This window comes from Salmo salar, chromosome 20, assembly GCF_965601325.2.
Source record: "Salmo salar chromosome 20, fSalSal1, whole genome shotgun sequence".
Classification (NCBI taxonomy): Eukaryota; Metazoa; Chordata; class Actinopteri; order Salmoniformes; family Salmonidae; genus Salmo; species Salmo salar.
The window spans coordinates 48,851,841-48,867,768 of record NC_138310.1 but is presented as its reverse complement, the minus strand read 5'-3'; the positions used below and the strand labels follow the sequence as shown (position 1 = coordinate 48,867,768).

The 15,928-nt window shown below is 42.0% G+C and overlaps 1 protein-coding gene across 1 annotated transcript; it reads left to right on the top strand.

Moving 5' to 3' along the window:
• The first annotated feature begins 6,780 nt into the window (after positions 1-6,780).
• Positions 6,781-11,480, top strand: LOC123729262 (prolactin-releasing peptide receptor-like). Its single transcript, XM_045703556.2, has 2 exons — positions 6,781-7,619; positions 7,907-11,480. Exons 1-2 carry the CDS (start codon positions 6,792-6,794, stop codon positions 8,243-8,245), a joined length of 1,167 nt encoding a protein of 388 aa, XP_045559512.1. The 5' UTR covers positions 6,781-6,791; the 3' UTR covers positions 8,246-11,480.
• Positions 11,481-15,928: the final 4,448 nt, after the last annotated feature.

Here is a 15,928-nt window from a genome sequence, read left to right as displayed (position 1 = left end):
AGTTTTTAGAAAAGTTTGCAAATTATCACTTCATATTATTTTCTGAATTCTTTGTCAAATTGATTGTTACTCATCGCTATAGAACCATTTTCAGGACTTTCCAGATCTTTTCAAGTAGATTTAAGTCAACACTGTAACTCGGCCACTCAGGAACATTCACTGTCTTCTTGATAGTGTAGATTTGGCCTTGTGTTTTAGGTTATTATCCTGCTGAAAGGTGAATTAATTTCCCAGTGTCTCGTGGAAAGCAGACTGAACCAGGTTTCCCTCTAAGATTCTGTGTTTAGTTCTATTCTGTTTATTTTTATCCTGAAAAACTCCCCAGTCCTTAACAATTACAAGCATACAGTACCTATAACATGATGCTGCCACCACCATGCTTGAAAATATGGAGAGTGGTACTCTGTAATGTGTTTTATTGTATTTCCTAATATTGTACAATCAGTGCTTTCCGTCTTTCCATTGGCCTGGGCTATTGGTTATATTCACGACAAGGTCATTTTAATCTCAGTTTGTCAATGTCAGAGTAGTCACTCATTTCAGTCAATTATGTGGTATTAAAACAAGATTCCAGTCATGTAGTCTAAATTACATACAATAGCATGAAATGTGTTTATGAAAGGCAACAATAATTCCGGACACTACAAATCCCATAAATTCCTCTGCTGAACTATATTCCACTGGGCACACATTTGTTGAATCAATGTTGTTTCAACGTCATTTGTCAACCTACTGTGACCTGGAATCTACTAACACCACTACTGTTTTCATCTCATTTCAACCAGCTTTGTAAACCTTAAAACATTCAACTCAAACATTCAACAACAACTTAACCTGACTAACAGGTTGTTACATCAATCTTATTTCAACATAATCATCAGAACTGTGTATACGTTGAAATTGTGTTGAAAAATCCACGTAGAAATGATAACATTCCTTTTCATTCAATATAATTGTATATTGGATGGTTGAAATGTTGAATTTCATAGTTGATTAGACATTTTATTTGACCTTGTTTCAATGTTGATAGTAAAATGGTATGTTTGAATCAACGTCATGCCGTCAACATAAATAAAAAGCCAATCTGCTTTTCAAAATGCAATATTTTGATATGATTTGTCATTTGTTAAGAATACAATTAAAGATCACTATGCAGTGCCTAGTTAATGTATTTATTTTAACTAGGCGAGTCAGTTAGGAACACATTCTTATTTACAATGATGGTCTACGTATAGTTTCATAACTGCTGAACACTCAATTTCTATATTTTTTCTTTATACGTGTATCAATTTGATATCAATTTATGTTGGAAGGTAAAACCAAATCCTATGTGGCTGTAAATACTACTATACATCATAATTCTCCATGTGTGCTTCAATAGAACAAAGTGGAAAGACTCCATTTGGAATGATAGTGTAGTGTACAATGCACTGCTGAAATACTTGGGTTGTATAAGAATATATTCTACTCATTATCTGAATTTCATTAAAGGGTGTTGAAGGGAAAACTCCACCCAAAAACAATAGTTTGGTATTTGTTTCATTAGTCCATTGTTGACAGAGTCCCAAAATGTTTTGCTTGTCAGCAATCAAGTTTTCAAGATATGTAACTTTCAAAATACAGAAATCAACCCCGTATGACGCGTTTTGCATCGTATGATCATACGGGGACTTCTGTATTTTGAAAGTGACAAGCAAAACATTTTGGGACTATATCAACCAGTGGTGGAAAAAGTAGCCAATTGTCATACTTGAGTAAAAGTAAAGGTCCCTTAATAGAAAATGGGTGAAAGTCAACCAGTAAAATACTACTTGAGTAAAAGTAAAAAAAATATTTGGGTTTTAAATATACTTAAGTATCAAAGGTAAATGTCATTTCTAAAATATACTTAAGTATCAAAAGTGAAAGTATATAAATCACTTCACATTCCTTATATTAAGCAAACCAGACAGCAGTATTTCGTTTTTTGATTTGTGGATAGCCAGGGGCACACTCCAACACTCAGACATAATTTATAAACTAAGCATGTGTTTAGTGAGTCCGCCAGATCAGAGGCAGTAGGGATGACCAGGGATGTTCTCTTGATAAGCATGTGAATGAGACCATTTCCCTGTCCTGCTAAGCATTCAAAATATAACGAGTACTTTTGGGTGTCAGGAAAAATGTATGGCGTAAAAAGTACATTATTTTCTTTAGGAATGTAGTAAAGTAAACGTTAACAAATATAACTAAAGTATGGATACCCCAAAAAAACAAGTTATGTAGTACTTTAAAGTATTTTTACTTAAGTACTTTACACCACTGATTGTCAATGGAATAATGAAACAAATACCAAATTATAGTTTTTGGGTGGAATTTTACTTTAATAAGGATGAACAAAAATTCAGGAGCAAGGACCAGACTTCAATGCAACCCTTAACTAATTGCCTTGAACGCAGCTCCCTAGCAACTCAACAAGCACCAGCTGCTAACCATTGCCAATCAGCCTCCTACTGTTTGCAACACTTAACTAGTTGCCTTGAACATAACTCTTCAAACAATCTCCAGCTGCTAACTGCTAATCAGCCTCCACACCTGTTCTAACTCTTAATCACCACTTCCACCCTATTTAAACCAGACAAGTCATTCTTCCTCACTGTTTTGGGTTGCCCCCCCCCCCCCCAAATGTAATTTATTTGTAGTTTTTTTCAAGGATCTTCTGGGGGTTGCCGTCACCACAGCAACCTAACTGCCTCTGCCTGGCAGTCTACCTGTAACTCCAAGCCAAACCCTACAGCAGAGGTATCAAACTCATTCCATGGAGGGCTGAGTGTATGCTGAATTCTTTTTTTCTTTTTTTCTTTTCAATTTGTGTCCAATTAAGACCTAGACGCCCAGGTGAGGGGAGTTCCTAACTAATCAGTGACCTTAATTGATCAAGTACAACAGACGAGCAAAAACCGGCAGACAATTGGCCCTCCATGGAATGAGTTTGACACATGTGCCCTATAAGAGTCAACTTCCCTGGATCCTTCATCTGCAGCCCTTGGCTTCATCTGGTCCATTCTCGCATCCTTCAATTTCCTCAAATATACTAAACCCATTTCAATTTCTGGTCCTTAAACTTGTGAATACACTGTAAGCTGATAAATTGATACAACGTAGGGTTGCAAAATCCCGGGTACTTTCAATAAATTCCCTGGTTTTCCATAAATCCTTGTTGGAGGATTCTGTATTACCTCCTTATTTCCTTCTGATTCCGGGAGTCCTCCAACCAGGATTTCTGGGAAAAAAAGAGAATTTATTGAAAGTTGCTGGAATTTTACAACCCTAATGCAATGCATTTCACGTTTTAGTCAAATACTGTATGGAAAACCTGAATACTATCCATTCTTTCTAACAAGCACTTCAAAAAGAACAGTTTTGAAATGTGTATCTATCTTTTGCTATTAGATTACATGGTGAGCCTATCATTATCTGATGTATTGGTGTCTAAACAAAATGTTCTCATGGTATTTCACGGAAAACTACGATTTTTCATGAATGACTCTGGGGTGAAAGATGTGTGAAACACCAATTCACAATCAAAGGTTCTGAACATAAGACTGGGGGCATTACAAGTGTTATCAGTTTTGTACTTGGAGTTTTGAAAATATATCACTTACATCTGATGATTGAAACTAACATTAGCCCAATAGAAAGGATGCCAAATTCATAGTATTAATAATAAACGTTTACCTTTTGAATATCTTACTCTTGTTGAGCAAACTCCCAATCCTATTGCAATTGGTTGCCTTGGGGCTAGCACACATCGCACCAAATGTGGATCTAGCATTCGTCTGACGTTTTGTTCAGCGGGCTGTGTTTTAGGGACCACCCCATTGTAGACGTCTGCTGACGTTTTCCGTGCGACTCTACGTGTAAAATCGGTGCTCAGTTCGCAACTTACATTCAGAGGTGCGTGTACTCTCAACCAGAAAACGCTGTTGATGTGTCTGAGCCCTTACAATTGTACATAGAATTTTTTTTAAATGACTGTGAGTCACAGGAGTCTGCTGAGGGGAGGATGGCTCATAATAATGGCCGTAACGGAGCGAATGGAATGTATCAAACACTTGGAAACCATGTCTTTGATGTATTTGATACCGTTCCCGCATATTCCGCTCCAGCCATTACCACGAGCCCATCCTCCCCAATTAAGATGCCACCAACCTCCTGTGTGTGCGTGTGAGGCAGGAAGGGATGGAGGGATAGCCTACAGAGAGATTTAATTGCGGACATGTTCATATAATATTAGCATATAATTTTATGCAGGTTTGGATTTGTGTCTGAGTGCATAAGAGAGAGAACCATATGTGTTGCATTGTGCACTTATGGAAGGAGTTTAGCGACACGTTTTTAGGAGGGGAAATAACGTAGAAATTCATGCAATGTGTGTGATTGACATCTCTGGAGGGAGGGCGAAAGGGAGATGGAGAAGGGAGGGTAGTGTGGGGACACCACACAATCTCTCTTTTCAATCACTTCTATATGCTCTGAGGGGAAAGTGTTCTCACTCTCTAAGTCTATATGAGCATCTGTGGTACAAGCACTGGCTGGGCTCAGAGAGAGGGAGAGAGAGGGAGAGAGAGGGGGGGTCATGCTCACAGCACAGGGAGAGAGGGAAGAGAAGAGGGACAGTCACAGAAGTGAAGAGACGTGACAGAGAGGAGAGACGCGTGCTGCCTCTCAGGAAGAGCAAGGCGCTGTACAAGTAGGCTTCTCTCTTATCTTACACACGCCATACACACTACTACACACAATGCACAGCTATGCATACAAACACACAGAATGCACATAACTACAGCTTAAATCAATGTTGCTTGTTTTATTGTGGAATACAGAAAATATGAACATTTGAAAATGTATTGTGAAATTTGAAATTCTATTACATAGCAAGCCCCCCCCCCCCAAAAAAATAAAATAATACTAAAACTATGTATCGCTGGTTTGATGGAGGATTTCTTAAAATTGTTAATGGTTCAAATGGTATCCGATATTAGAATTTGTAATCACGTGTTATTTGTTCCATCACAAACGTGCTATTATTCTGATATTTGTGTTAGTTTTGCATTAGCCAGTCTTTTTCTTGTGTGTTTTTGTAGTCTGCCTGATCCTTCAGTGTACTAGATCAGATAGTGTGCCATAATGACTTTGGTCCGTCATGATAGCCGGGCAACAGATCCAATGTGTTTCAGGAGCATTTTGATTGTTATCTCTGTTGCCATACGTTTTAAGCTCACTTCAAAGTAAATCGGGAGCCTGGTCCTTTCACAGTTGAAATACCATCCAATACTAGACTGCAATACCACTCCGAGTATAGGACTGACTTTCATCTCGATGTCTCTCTCTGCTTGGACAAATTCATATGCAGCCTATAAAAGACCTGAAGACCCAATCAAATGTGCTGTAGGCTCTAGCCGTTATGCCGTGAAGACACCATTCACAAATGCATTTCATTACGTACAGTTGTTTGTCATGTCACAGCGCAATGACTTAGGCAACATATTCAATCCCTCCTTCCTCACCACCTGTTGCTTTACCATATTCAGAGTGAACCTTCATCTATTCTTCTCTGTATGTCAGTCTACCCATCTCTGTATTTCTTGGCTAAAGCATATTTGATTATGGACAATCATAATCAAATGCCTCAAAGTAGGCTGTGATTTGAGGCCACTAATAATCAAATTTTCCTAAATAATGATAGTCGCCCAGATGAACTAGAAAAAAAAACAACATTTTAATTGATAAAGCCATCTGATTAATCGCACACAACATGCGTCAGTGCAGGTGTGACGCGGTTGAATCTGGATGAGATGTAGAGCTCCTCTGTTTTGCAATCGGAGGGTTTTCAGCTCTCATCAAGGATCAGAAATGAGACTGGAAGAGCTCCATCAGGTGCATGGCAACAGCATTACAGGGGATGCATATCTGAGGCGCTGGCGCTTAGACCAAGTGAGTAAAGTGAGTGTAGCCAGTAAAGTGGGCGGTCACGGTATTAAAGAGACTGGACAGGAAAGACATGATGTTTACACAGATGCCCTCATCCCCCCCCCCCCTCCCCCCCCAAAAAATGAAATGAAATTCTAGTTAGTACATACATAGAGAAAGAGAGTGGCCCAACTCGGCGGAGGTGATGTTTTCTCACCAAGCATTGAGTTTTTGTTTTGAGGTCAATGAGATAGTGTCGAATTTGGTAAACAGAAAAATGAATGGCTTTTTTGCAACGTGAGGTTTATTTGATCGAATAGAAGTTTCGTAATGCTTAAGTTGTTACAAGTGTGCTGATATAATTAGGACACGTGACATCCCGGTAACTTTTAGAAGAAACACTTTTTATCTGAGTTGTCTCAAGATGGCTATGCATTTTCATGGCATGAGACGAGTGGCATAGCATCTCTCAAATGAATACAAGCGCTTGACGTCAACAACCTTCAATGAATATTCAAAAAAAGGATTACAATAATGAGATGTATCCACCAATCAAAGAAAGGATAGGCAGGAGCTAGCCAGCCCGCCGTGCCACTTTGTGGACAACGAGAGACATGTGTCTTGTCAGTACATCTATAATCTTTGGTATATATTAAGTTAGCAGCTAAGGGAGACGGGGCTGCAGAGGGTCAAGGTTATGAATTTAGATACTGGTTCAACTCTTTTCTTTGCTCTATCATGCTGTAAATGATGATGCTTCCTCCAGTGCTTCCTCCAGTGTTTCCTAACTGCCACAATGTAGTGACTTCCTGTGTTGTGCTGTAGGGGAGCAGTGTACTGAGATGGATCCCGTCCTGGAGGAGGTCCTGAGTGGGGCCAACTCTACTGGAGGCCCCTCCCTGAACCACAGCAACAACCCCCTGGACATGTTCTCTGGCATGCAGCTGCTGCTGCGCTTCAAGCCCCTCTTCCTGCCCCTCTACTGCCTTCTGGTGGCCGTGGCCGGCATAGGAAATTCCATCCTGCTGGCCTGTATCCTGGCCGACAAGAAGCTCCACAATGCCACCAACTTCTTCATCGGTAACCTGGCGGCCGGCGACCTGCTGATGTGTCTGACCTGCGTCCCTCTGACTGCCTCGTACGCTTTCGACAGCCGCGGCTGGGCCTTCGGACGCCCTCTCTGCCACCTGGTACCGCTGCTGCAGGCCGCCACCGTCTTCGCCTCGGTGCTGTCCCTCACGGCCATCGCTGTGGACCGCTACGTGGTGGTGGCCCACCCAGTGAGGAGGAGGATCTCTGTCGGGGGCTGCGGCGCGGTGGCTCTGGGGGTGTGGGGGTTGTCTCTGGCCCTGGCTGCCCCTCCCTCCCTCCACACGCGCTACCTGGACCTGAGGCCCCGTGGGGTGGAGCTGGTGGTGTGTGAGGAGTTTTGGCCGAGCTCTGGCCAGCTCAGGCTGTTCTACTCCTGCTGTATCCTGGTAGCCTCCTACATGATCCCTCTGCTGTCAGTCAGCGTATCCTACTGTGCCATCACAGTGCACCTGAGACGCCACACGCTGCCCGGAGAGCCCTCACACTGCCAGCAGCGCTGGAGCCAGAGGAGGAGGAAAACCTTCTCTCTCCTGGTGGCCTCTGTGCTTGCCTTTGCGCTCTGCTGGCTGCCCCTGCAGGTGAGAACACACGGCTGTGCGCACACAGGCACAGATACAATGCACTCACAATGATAGCCCACTGCACTTTCCTGATAGCCCGTTAACTTTCCTGACATTGTTGACATCTTTATATAATTAAGCAGATTTCTTTGAGAAAATATGATGAAAAAGCATTTTAGGGGCAGTTACATCACCAAGGCTGTGAATAATCCCAGTGTAATCTCAGTGTAATCCTAATGCAGTTCCTATGTAATCCTAATGTATGTGACCCACTGACTGTGTGTATTCCTCTTCCCTTCCTACAGGTGCTGAACCTGCTGCTGGACCTGGACCCAGACTACCACATCGTGGACAAGCGCTATGTCAATGTGCTGCAGGTGTGCTGCCACCTGGTGGCCATGAGCTCCGCCTGCTACAACCCCTTCATCTACGCCTCCCTGCACAGTAAGGTCTGGCTGCACCTCAAGGGCTACCTGTGCCCTTACTGCCGCCAGGGGCCCCCAGGGGGCCAGCTCCTCTCCCGCTCCACCTCCCGGAACCCGGCCACGTGCCTCAGTCTGCTCTCTGAGGTCTCCGCCCCCACCAAGGAGACCCCGGGAGCCGCCGGTCCTGAGTCTGACCCCACCAACGACAGCACCCTCTGAAAACATCAGGAACCACAGTATGGTTTATAGGTAGGGGTCAAAGGTCATATACCACAGCAGCAGCCATTACATATATCTCATATACGCGGTTAGAGACGACAAAGGGTGTCCAGCCAGACACCCGCTGTAGGAGCAGGAAGGAGGGGGAGAGACTGTGTGACAGGGGTTTTAGACTGCTCTGGAGACCGTCAACCCTCTGGATCGTTCGTTCTATTTGCCTTGGGTGTCACTACATAAGCCCTGCTGCCAAAGACGATGAGCAGGTCTCCCAGCTATTGTGAGGCAGAGAGTGTAAACACTGTCACGACCATGGGCTGGGATGCAGGTCTGGCAGCGGCAGAGGGGGAGATGACCCTTCTCTGAACTCCTCACTCTCCAAATGGATTACACACTGAACGGAGGAGGACGGCAGGGCAAAAACAGTCTGCAAAGACAGCTCCCTCTTTTCTGTTGTTCCCTCATTCTACTATGCCTTTGCCTGATTATGACATCTTTCATACTTTCTCTTCCACTTCTTAATCTCTCTTTCCGATTGATTTCAATGTATGTAGCTATAGATTTGTTTTGATTCCTCTCGCTCTCTCTTTTTCTCTGCCCCCCTTTCCCTATCTGTCCCCACCCCTTCTCTTTCTTTTTGCCTGGGCCATAGGGACTGATTCCCCAGCCCAGTGCTAGTTACTGATGGTGTGTTGGAGTATCTTCAAACAGGTGTTGATCCCTGCAGTCTCTAACCCAATCAGCTCCCTGGAACGCAATTAACCCAAAGCGAAGTGCTATCTGTTCAGTCACCAACATTGACAATATGGCTGCCATGTTGACTGACAGGACAGGAACAGCACCCAGTCTGCCAAATGTACCTCACAATTGGATTAGTTACTTATCTGTTGCTGGGTAGCGCAGCTAGAACACAAGGGATTTTTTTTTGTCATTGTTTTGACAACTTGCTGAACCCAGAGACACTCGCTTTGAGCCTAATCAAACGGATTCATTCTCAGAGGCCCTCTCAGGTGGTGTCTGTGACTTGGGTGTTAAGCTCTGTTAAAAAAGGTTAATTGTTTTCAAAGTGAATTTCTCCTCCAAAAAAAAAAATGTGTTGCACGATGTTCCTACCGTCTGATTTTCCCAGTGTGTCGTGATAACAAGTGGGTTTCCCAGGGGGAGGGGGTGTGTGTTTCTAACAGGGTCGGGTAGCGGTGTCCATGCCTGTCTTAGGGTGGTGGTTGAGAACCCAGTTTCATTGTGACAGTTTATTGGAGGTGTTAGGATGGCTTTGTTAGCTCGGGTTATTACAGTTACCGTTCACAAGGCCTCTGAGCACGCTGTCACTGACTCACTCTAGCAAACCACCCGTAGCGTTATTCCAACAAGAACACCGGGTCGGAATGACTTCGATTGTGATATTTATGGGTGTTTGTTTACAACCAGATTTAATCAAAACTGACTTCAAAACAGAATGCTGCTGTTATGTGTGATCAAAATGTGTTTTTCCCAATCTGCTAAATCTAACATAATGGAAAAGTCTCAGGGGTTTTGAATGAAACAAACGGTTTGTGTAGGTTGCGAGTCATACATACACACATTTCAAACAATTCCTCCTGCTAGTGCATGCCTGCTGTTGCACACACATTGTTTCAGTTCCTTCTCTGAAGAGGCACCTGTTCTACCCTACCTCTTTGTTGGCATCAGCTTGGTTTCCTGTATGCTGTTCGGGGGCACCATGCCCATAGGGGGCACAAGGGCACGTACCCCATTAGGTTTTTCCTGTTGATTTATTTTTCAGATGTTAAATTAATTGCTGAACTTTCATTTTTAAGCCCACATTTTATCATAAATGTTTCTAAAAAAAAAAAGATCTGTCAGCTGTATTTTGCAGTGGGGGCACAATGACTGGACCAGGCAAAGTGTGCCCCCTTGTTCTGTGGAGATAATTTTTTTACATTTAACTAGGCAAGTCAGTTAAGAACAAATTCTTATTTACAATGACGGCTTACCCCGGCCAAACCCGGACGACGCTGGGCCAATTGTGTGCTCCCCTATGGGACTCCCAATCACGGCTGGTTGTGATACAGCCTGGAATTGAACCAGGGTGTCTGTAGTGACGCCTCAAGCACTGAGATGCAGTGCCTTAGACTGCTGCGCCACTCGGGAGCCCCTAGCAAATGGTTCCTTTCCTGTTGTGTCACAGAGTATAGCTAGGCAGGACGCTAGATACTGTGCAGCGGTATTCAACTCTTACCCTATGAGGTCCAGAGCCTACTGGTTTTTTGTTCTACCTGATAAGTAACTGCACCCACCTGGTGTCCCAGGTCTAAATCAGTCCATGATTAGAGGGGAACAATGAAAACAATAAGTGGAACTGGCTTCGAGGTCCAGATTTGAGTTTGAGGGCTCTAGTGCAGACAGTATCGTCAGTGGAGGAGAGTGTCGTGACACACACAGCAGTTGATTTGATTTTAACGGCCAGTGATGGGACTCGCAGGAGGTAATGTCTGTAAATTAGTTTGATCAAGCCATGTAGCCTATTGATTCCTTCTTGATGACTAAATAAAGCAAAATGTGTTGTTTTCTCTGTAATACTAGCCACCTAGCAATTTTATGATGTTGGCTTTAGCTAGCCAGCTAGATATGTTCTCAATCGCCAAACCTCTACCAAGCTATCAATCAAGTTAGAGGGGTAGCTTGTCTAACTATCTTAGCTGGTATGCCTGCTGGCAAGGTTGCTAGACTTTAGAAAAGCAACCAATTAGTAAATGTACAGAACAACATTCACATTAATTTCTATATTTTACCCAGATTTTAGCAGATGCAGAAAATATTTTGTTTCTTAAAAAAAAAGAACCACCAGTCAGGAGGTATGCTTAGATATGTAGAACAATACTTTGTTTAAATGTAATCTGCCACCTTATGATAATATGTTATTTGTGTATTAATTATGATGCCATGATATATGCCTGTATTGATGACGTGTATTATCATTCCATGTACTGTGTGGTAATTTGGATGTAAAATCCTAGGCATGTTAGTGCAGTATATTGAGGTGCGATTTACAACAGTCAGAATGACTCCCTCATTAAAATGACAATTTAGCAAATAAAGAGGTATGCTTAGATAACCTACGCAGAAAAATGTCCATATTTTTTTTTACATAGAATTAGGCATAATGATTATGGATATATTGTAGGAAAAAAACTGTTTCAGGTGTTTGAAAAATGCTAAATTCTCAAATTTACCACCCCCCCCCCCCCCCCATCCTCCGAAAATAATGAATGCATGACGCATGCCCCTGAACCTGTTTATTTGCAAATTAAAAAGAATGTGAAATCGGTCTTGTGAACAAAAATGACTCAATTCTCTTTTCGTCTATTTCACACGTCACATTTTCACACACACACAAACAAAGACAAACACTTAAATACACACATGCACATCCACCAATAGCGAAATGATGTAGCTATTTAGACCAGTACCAGTGACAAGTGCCACAGGAAGCGACTCTAAACAAAGGGCAGAGCAGTTAGCCGGACCAGTAATGTCATGATGTTAAATGTGTGTGCATGCTAATTGGTTTCTTTTATCCTATCTGGCAGCCATGACAGTAATGGGATTAGAAAGCCTGGATATAGCCTGTCTTCCCCAATCCCAGCAGGGATTGCTGCAGGATTTGCTGTGATTAATCGCAAATTCAAAATGTTCTCAAATTTTTTGAGATACCCCTAGCCGAGGTAGAACAAAACACAAACGTGAAAAAAACATCTCTAATGTCTCCCATTTATGAAATGGATGGTGGTGAAAAAATATTTTACTGCAAAAGTGGTTAAATTAATAAATATTGTGACACACCACCTAAACTCAAACAGTGCAGAATAATCCCTGGTTGGAGGGAGGGGTTGTAGGCCACAAACTGATGTAACCTAATTATACGAGCTCTGATATTGCTAAAATGTGAAATACAAGTTGTCAGTTGTCGGCCCTACACACACAAATAAACCTGAAAACAAAGAGATACAATAGGCTAAAATATCAACTATGAATATTTATAATGAACGTAAGCTGAATAATAGACTATTTTCCAAGTCAAATTTGCTCAGTTCTGTATGGTACTGCCTGACAAAAATACATGCAGTTACACATTTTTTATGTCGTGGCTATTGTAATCTAATCGGCTCTAAGGGAAACAAGCGAGCTGAGACAGTGAGTGAAAACAGTCACTTCTTTTCAGTCAAAAGGTTCCTCTGGATTTTATACTGAGCAAAAATATAAACGCAACATGCAAAAAATGTCTACATTTTCCAGAGTTACAGTTTTATGGATTTCACATGACTGGGAATACAGATATACCTCTGTTGGTCACAGATACCTTAAAGAAAAGGGTATGGGTGTGGATCAAAAAAACAGTATCTGTTGTGGACACCATTTGCCTCATGCAGCGCAATACATCTCCTTCGCATAGAGTTGATCAGGCTGTTGATTGTGGCCTGTGGAATGTTGTCCCACTCCTCTTCAATGGCTGTGTGAAGTTGCTGGATATTGGTGCGAATTGGAACAGAGCATCCCAAACATGTTCAATTGGTGAAACGGCTGGTGAGTTTCCAGGCATGGAAGAACTGGGACATTTTCAGCTTTCAGGAATTGTGTACCGATCCTTGCGATTATCATGCTGAAACATGAGGTGATGTCGGCGGATGAATGGCACGACAATGGGGCTCAGGATCTGGTCACGGTATCTCTGTGCATTCAAATTACCAGCAATAAAATGCAATTGTGTTCGTTGGCCATAGCTTATGCCTGCCCATACCATAACCCCATTGCCACCATGGGGCACTCTGTTCACCACGTTTACATCAGCAAACCGCTGGCCCACACAACACCATATATGGTATGCGGTTTTGAGGTCGGTTGGACGTCCTGCGAAATTCTCTAAAACAACACTTATGGAAGAGAAATTAACATTAAATTCTCTGGCAACAGCTCTGGTGGACATTCCTGCAGTCAGCCTACCAATTGCACGCTCCGTCAAAACTTGAGAGATCTCAGAAGGCTATTCAACAGCCAAAACACCATCTGGAAAGTGCTGTCGTACATTGCCCTCTTATGTACCTATTTTACTACCATCCATGTCTGGCCAGCCCATGTGGCACCTGAACTGGACTTGCATGTGAAGAATGATCTCTCATGCTCTGGTGACTCATGCATTGGTCTGGGAAACTGTTCATCTATATTAGGATGGTCAAAAAACAAACACGCTGTATGTGATCGTGTATGGTGGCTGGGGATTGACTGTGTCATAGTGGTCTTTGTGCACCATGCTTGATCAGTTACACCTCCTCTGCAACCCCTGTACTTCCCATAAAAGCTCAAGGATTTTCTTCAAATGTATACAGGTATGTGTGTGTGTGACAGGTTAAAGGAAATACTCATAGCCTGTTATACATTAAAAAGTATTAGTAAGTTCATAGTATGTGAGGATCTTAAAACATCTAAGGTTAAAAAGATCATGCATTCTGTATTAGTTGATAGAGATTGATAACATTCATAAAATTGTGTTAAAAAGTTCCAATCCATCAAGCGTACAAAAGGTAAGAATTGTAAAAGGAATGTGTAAACGTTTACACATTCCTTTTATGTGTAAACGTTTACACATTCCTTTTACAATTCTTACCTTTCGTACGCTTGATGGATTTTAACTTAACACAATTATATGAATGTTATCAATCTCTATCAACTAATACAGAATGCATGACCTTTTTAACCATAGATGTTTTAAGATCCTCACATACTATGAACTTACTAATACTTTTTAACCTCTTACATCTAGACGTTCCGCTAGCGGAACACCTGCTCCAATATCCAATGATAGGCGTGGCGCGAATTACAAACTCCTCAAAAATACAAAAACTTCAATTTTTCAAACATATGACTATTTCACAGCATTTTAAAGACAAGACTCTCCTTTATCTAACCACACTGTGCGATTTCAAAAAGGCTTTACAGCGAAAGAAAAACATTAGATTATATCAGCAGAGTACCAAGCCAGAAATAATCAGACACCCATTTTTCAAGCTAGCATATAATGTCACAAAAACCCAGAAGACAGCTAAATGCAGCACTAACCTTTGATGATCTTCATCAGATGACACACCTAGGACATTATGTTATACAATACATGCATGTTTTGTTCAATCAAGTTCATATTTATATCAAAAAACAGCTTTTTACATTAGCATGTGACGTTCAGAACTAGCATACCCCCCGCAAACTTCCGGAGGAATTTGCTAACAATTTACTAAATTACTCACGATAAACGTTCACAAAAAGCATAACAATTATTTTAAGAATTATAGATACAGAACTCCTCTATGCACTCGATATGTCCGATTTTAAAATAGCTTTTTGGTGAAAGCAGATTTAGCCCGGCATCACAGGGCTAGCTATTTAGACACCCGGCAAGTTTAGCACTCACCAATATCAGATTTACTATTATAAAAGTTTGATTACCTTTTGTTGTCTTCGTCAGAATGCACTCCCAGGACTGCTACTTCAATAACAAATGTTGGTTTGGTCCAAAATAATCCATCGTTATATCCAAATTGCGGCGTTTTGTTCGTGCGTTCCAGACACTATCTGAAAGGGTAAATAAGGGTCGCGCGCATGGCGCAATTCGTGACAAAAAAAATCGAAATATTCCATTACCGTACTTCGAAGCATGTCAACCGCTGTTTAAAATCCATTTTTATGCCATTTTTCTCGTAAAAAAGCGATAATATTCCTACCGGGAAGGTCCATTTAGCTAAACAGAGGAAAGTAAACAAAGCTTTCAGTCGACGCGGGCACGAGCCTGAGTCTCACAGTACTGTAACCAGCCACTACCCAAACGCGCTACTTTTTTTCAGCCAGAGCCTGCAAAGCCACGATTCAGCTTTTTACCGCCTTCTGAGACCCTATGGCAGCCGTAGGAAGTGTCACGGGACAGCTAAGATCCTCACTCTTCAATAAACAGAGACAAGAAGAACGACACCTTGTCAGACAGGCCACTTCCTGCATGAAATGTTCTCAGGTTTTTGCCTGCCATATGAGTTCTGTTATACTCACAGACACCATTCAAACAGTTTTAGAAACTTTGGAGTGTTTTCTATCCAAAGCCAATAATTATATGCAAATTCTAGTTACTGGGCAGGAGTAGTAACCAGATTAAATCGGGTACGTTTTTTATCCAGCCGTGAAAATACTGCCCCCTAGCCATAACAGGTTAATGTATAACAGGCTATGAGTATTTCCTTTAACCTGTCACACTCTCCCCGACAAAATAAATGTTGTCCCAACATTACCAACATTGTCTTCTTCAACATTCTGTATGCATTGGACCTAGGAAATCCTTTTCTGTAAGGTAGTACTTGAGCAGAGGTCAAGGGTCACAGTTCAAATATAACTAACAAGTTATTTTCACAGTCCATATCTGTTGACCAGCTGTATAAACAGTCCATAAGCAGTCTTTTCTCATACTATTGATCAACAGTCCATCCATTTTAATGATCTATATGCATAGTCTGCAAATTGTCTCTTGTGACAGTCTGTGAAATCAGTCAGTAGTCTATGGTCAAACATGTCAACTCTGTAGCCTCATGTTTGCTGAAGCCCATACATGTAAGGTGGCTGAAAGTAACATTGCTGTAGTGATGGCAGCCA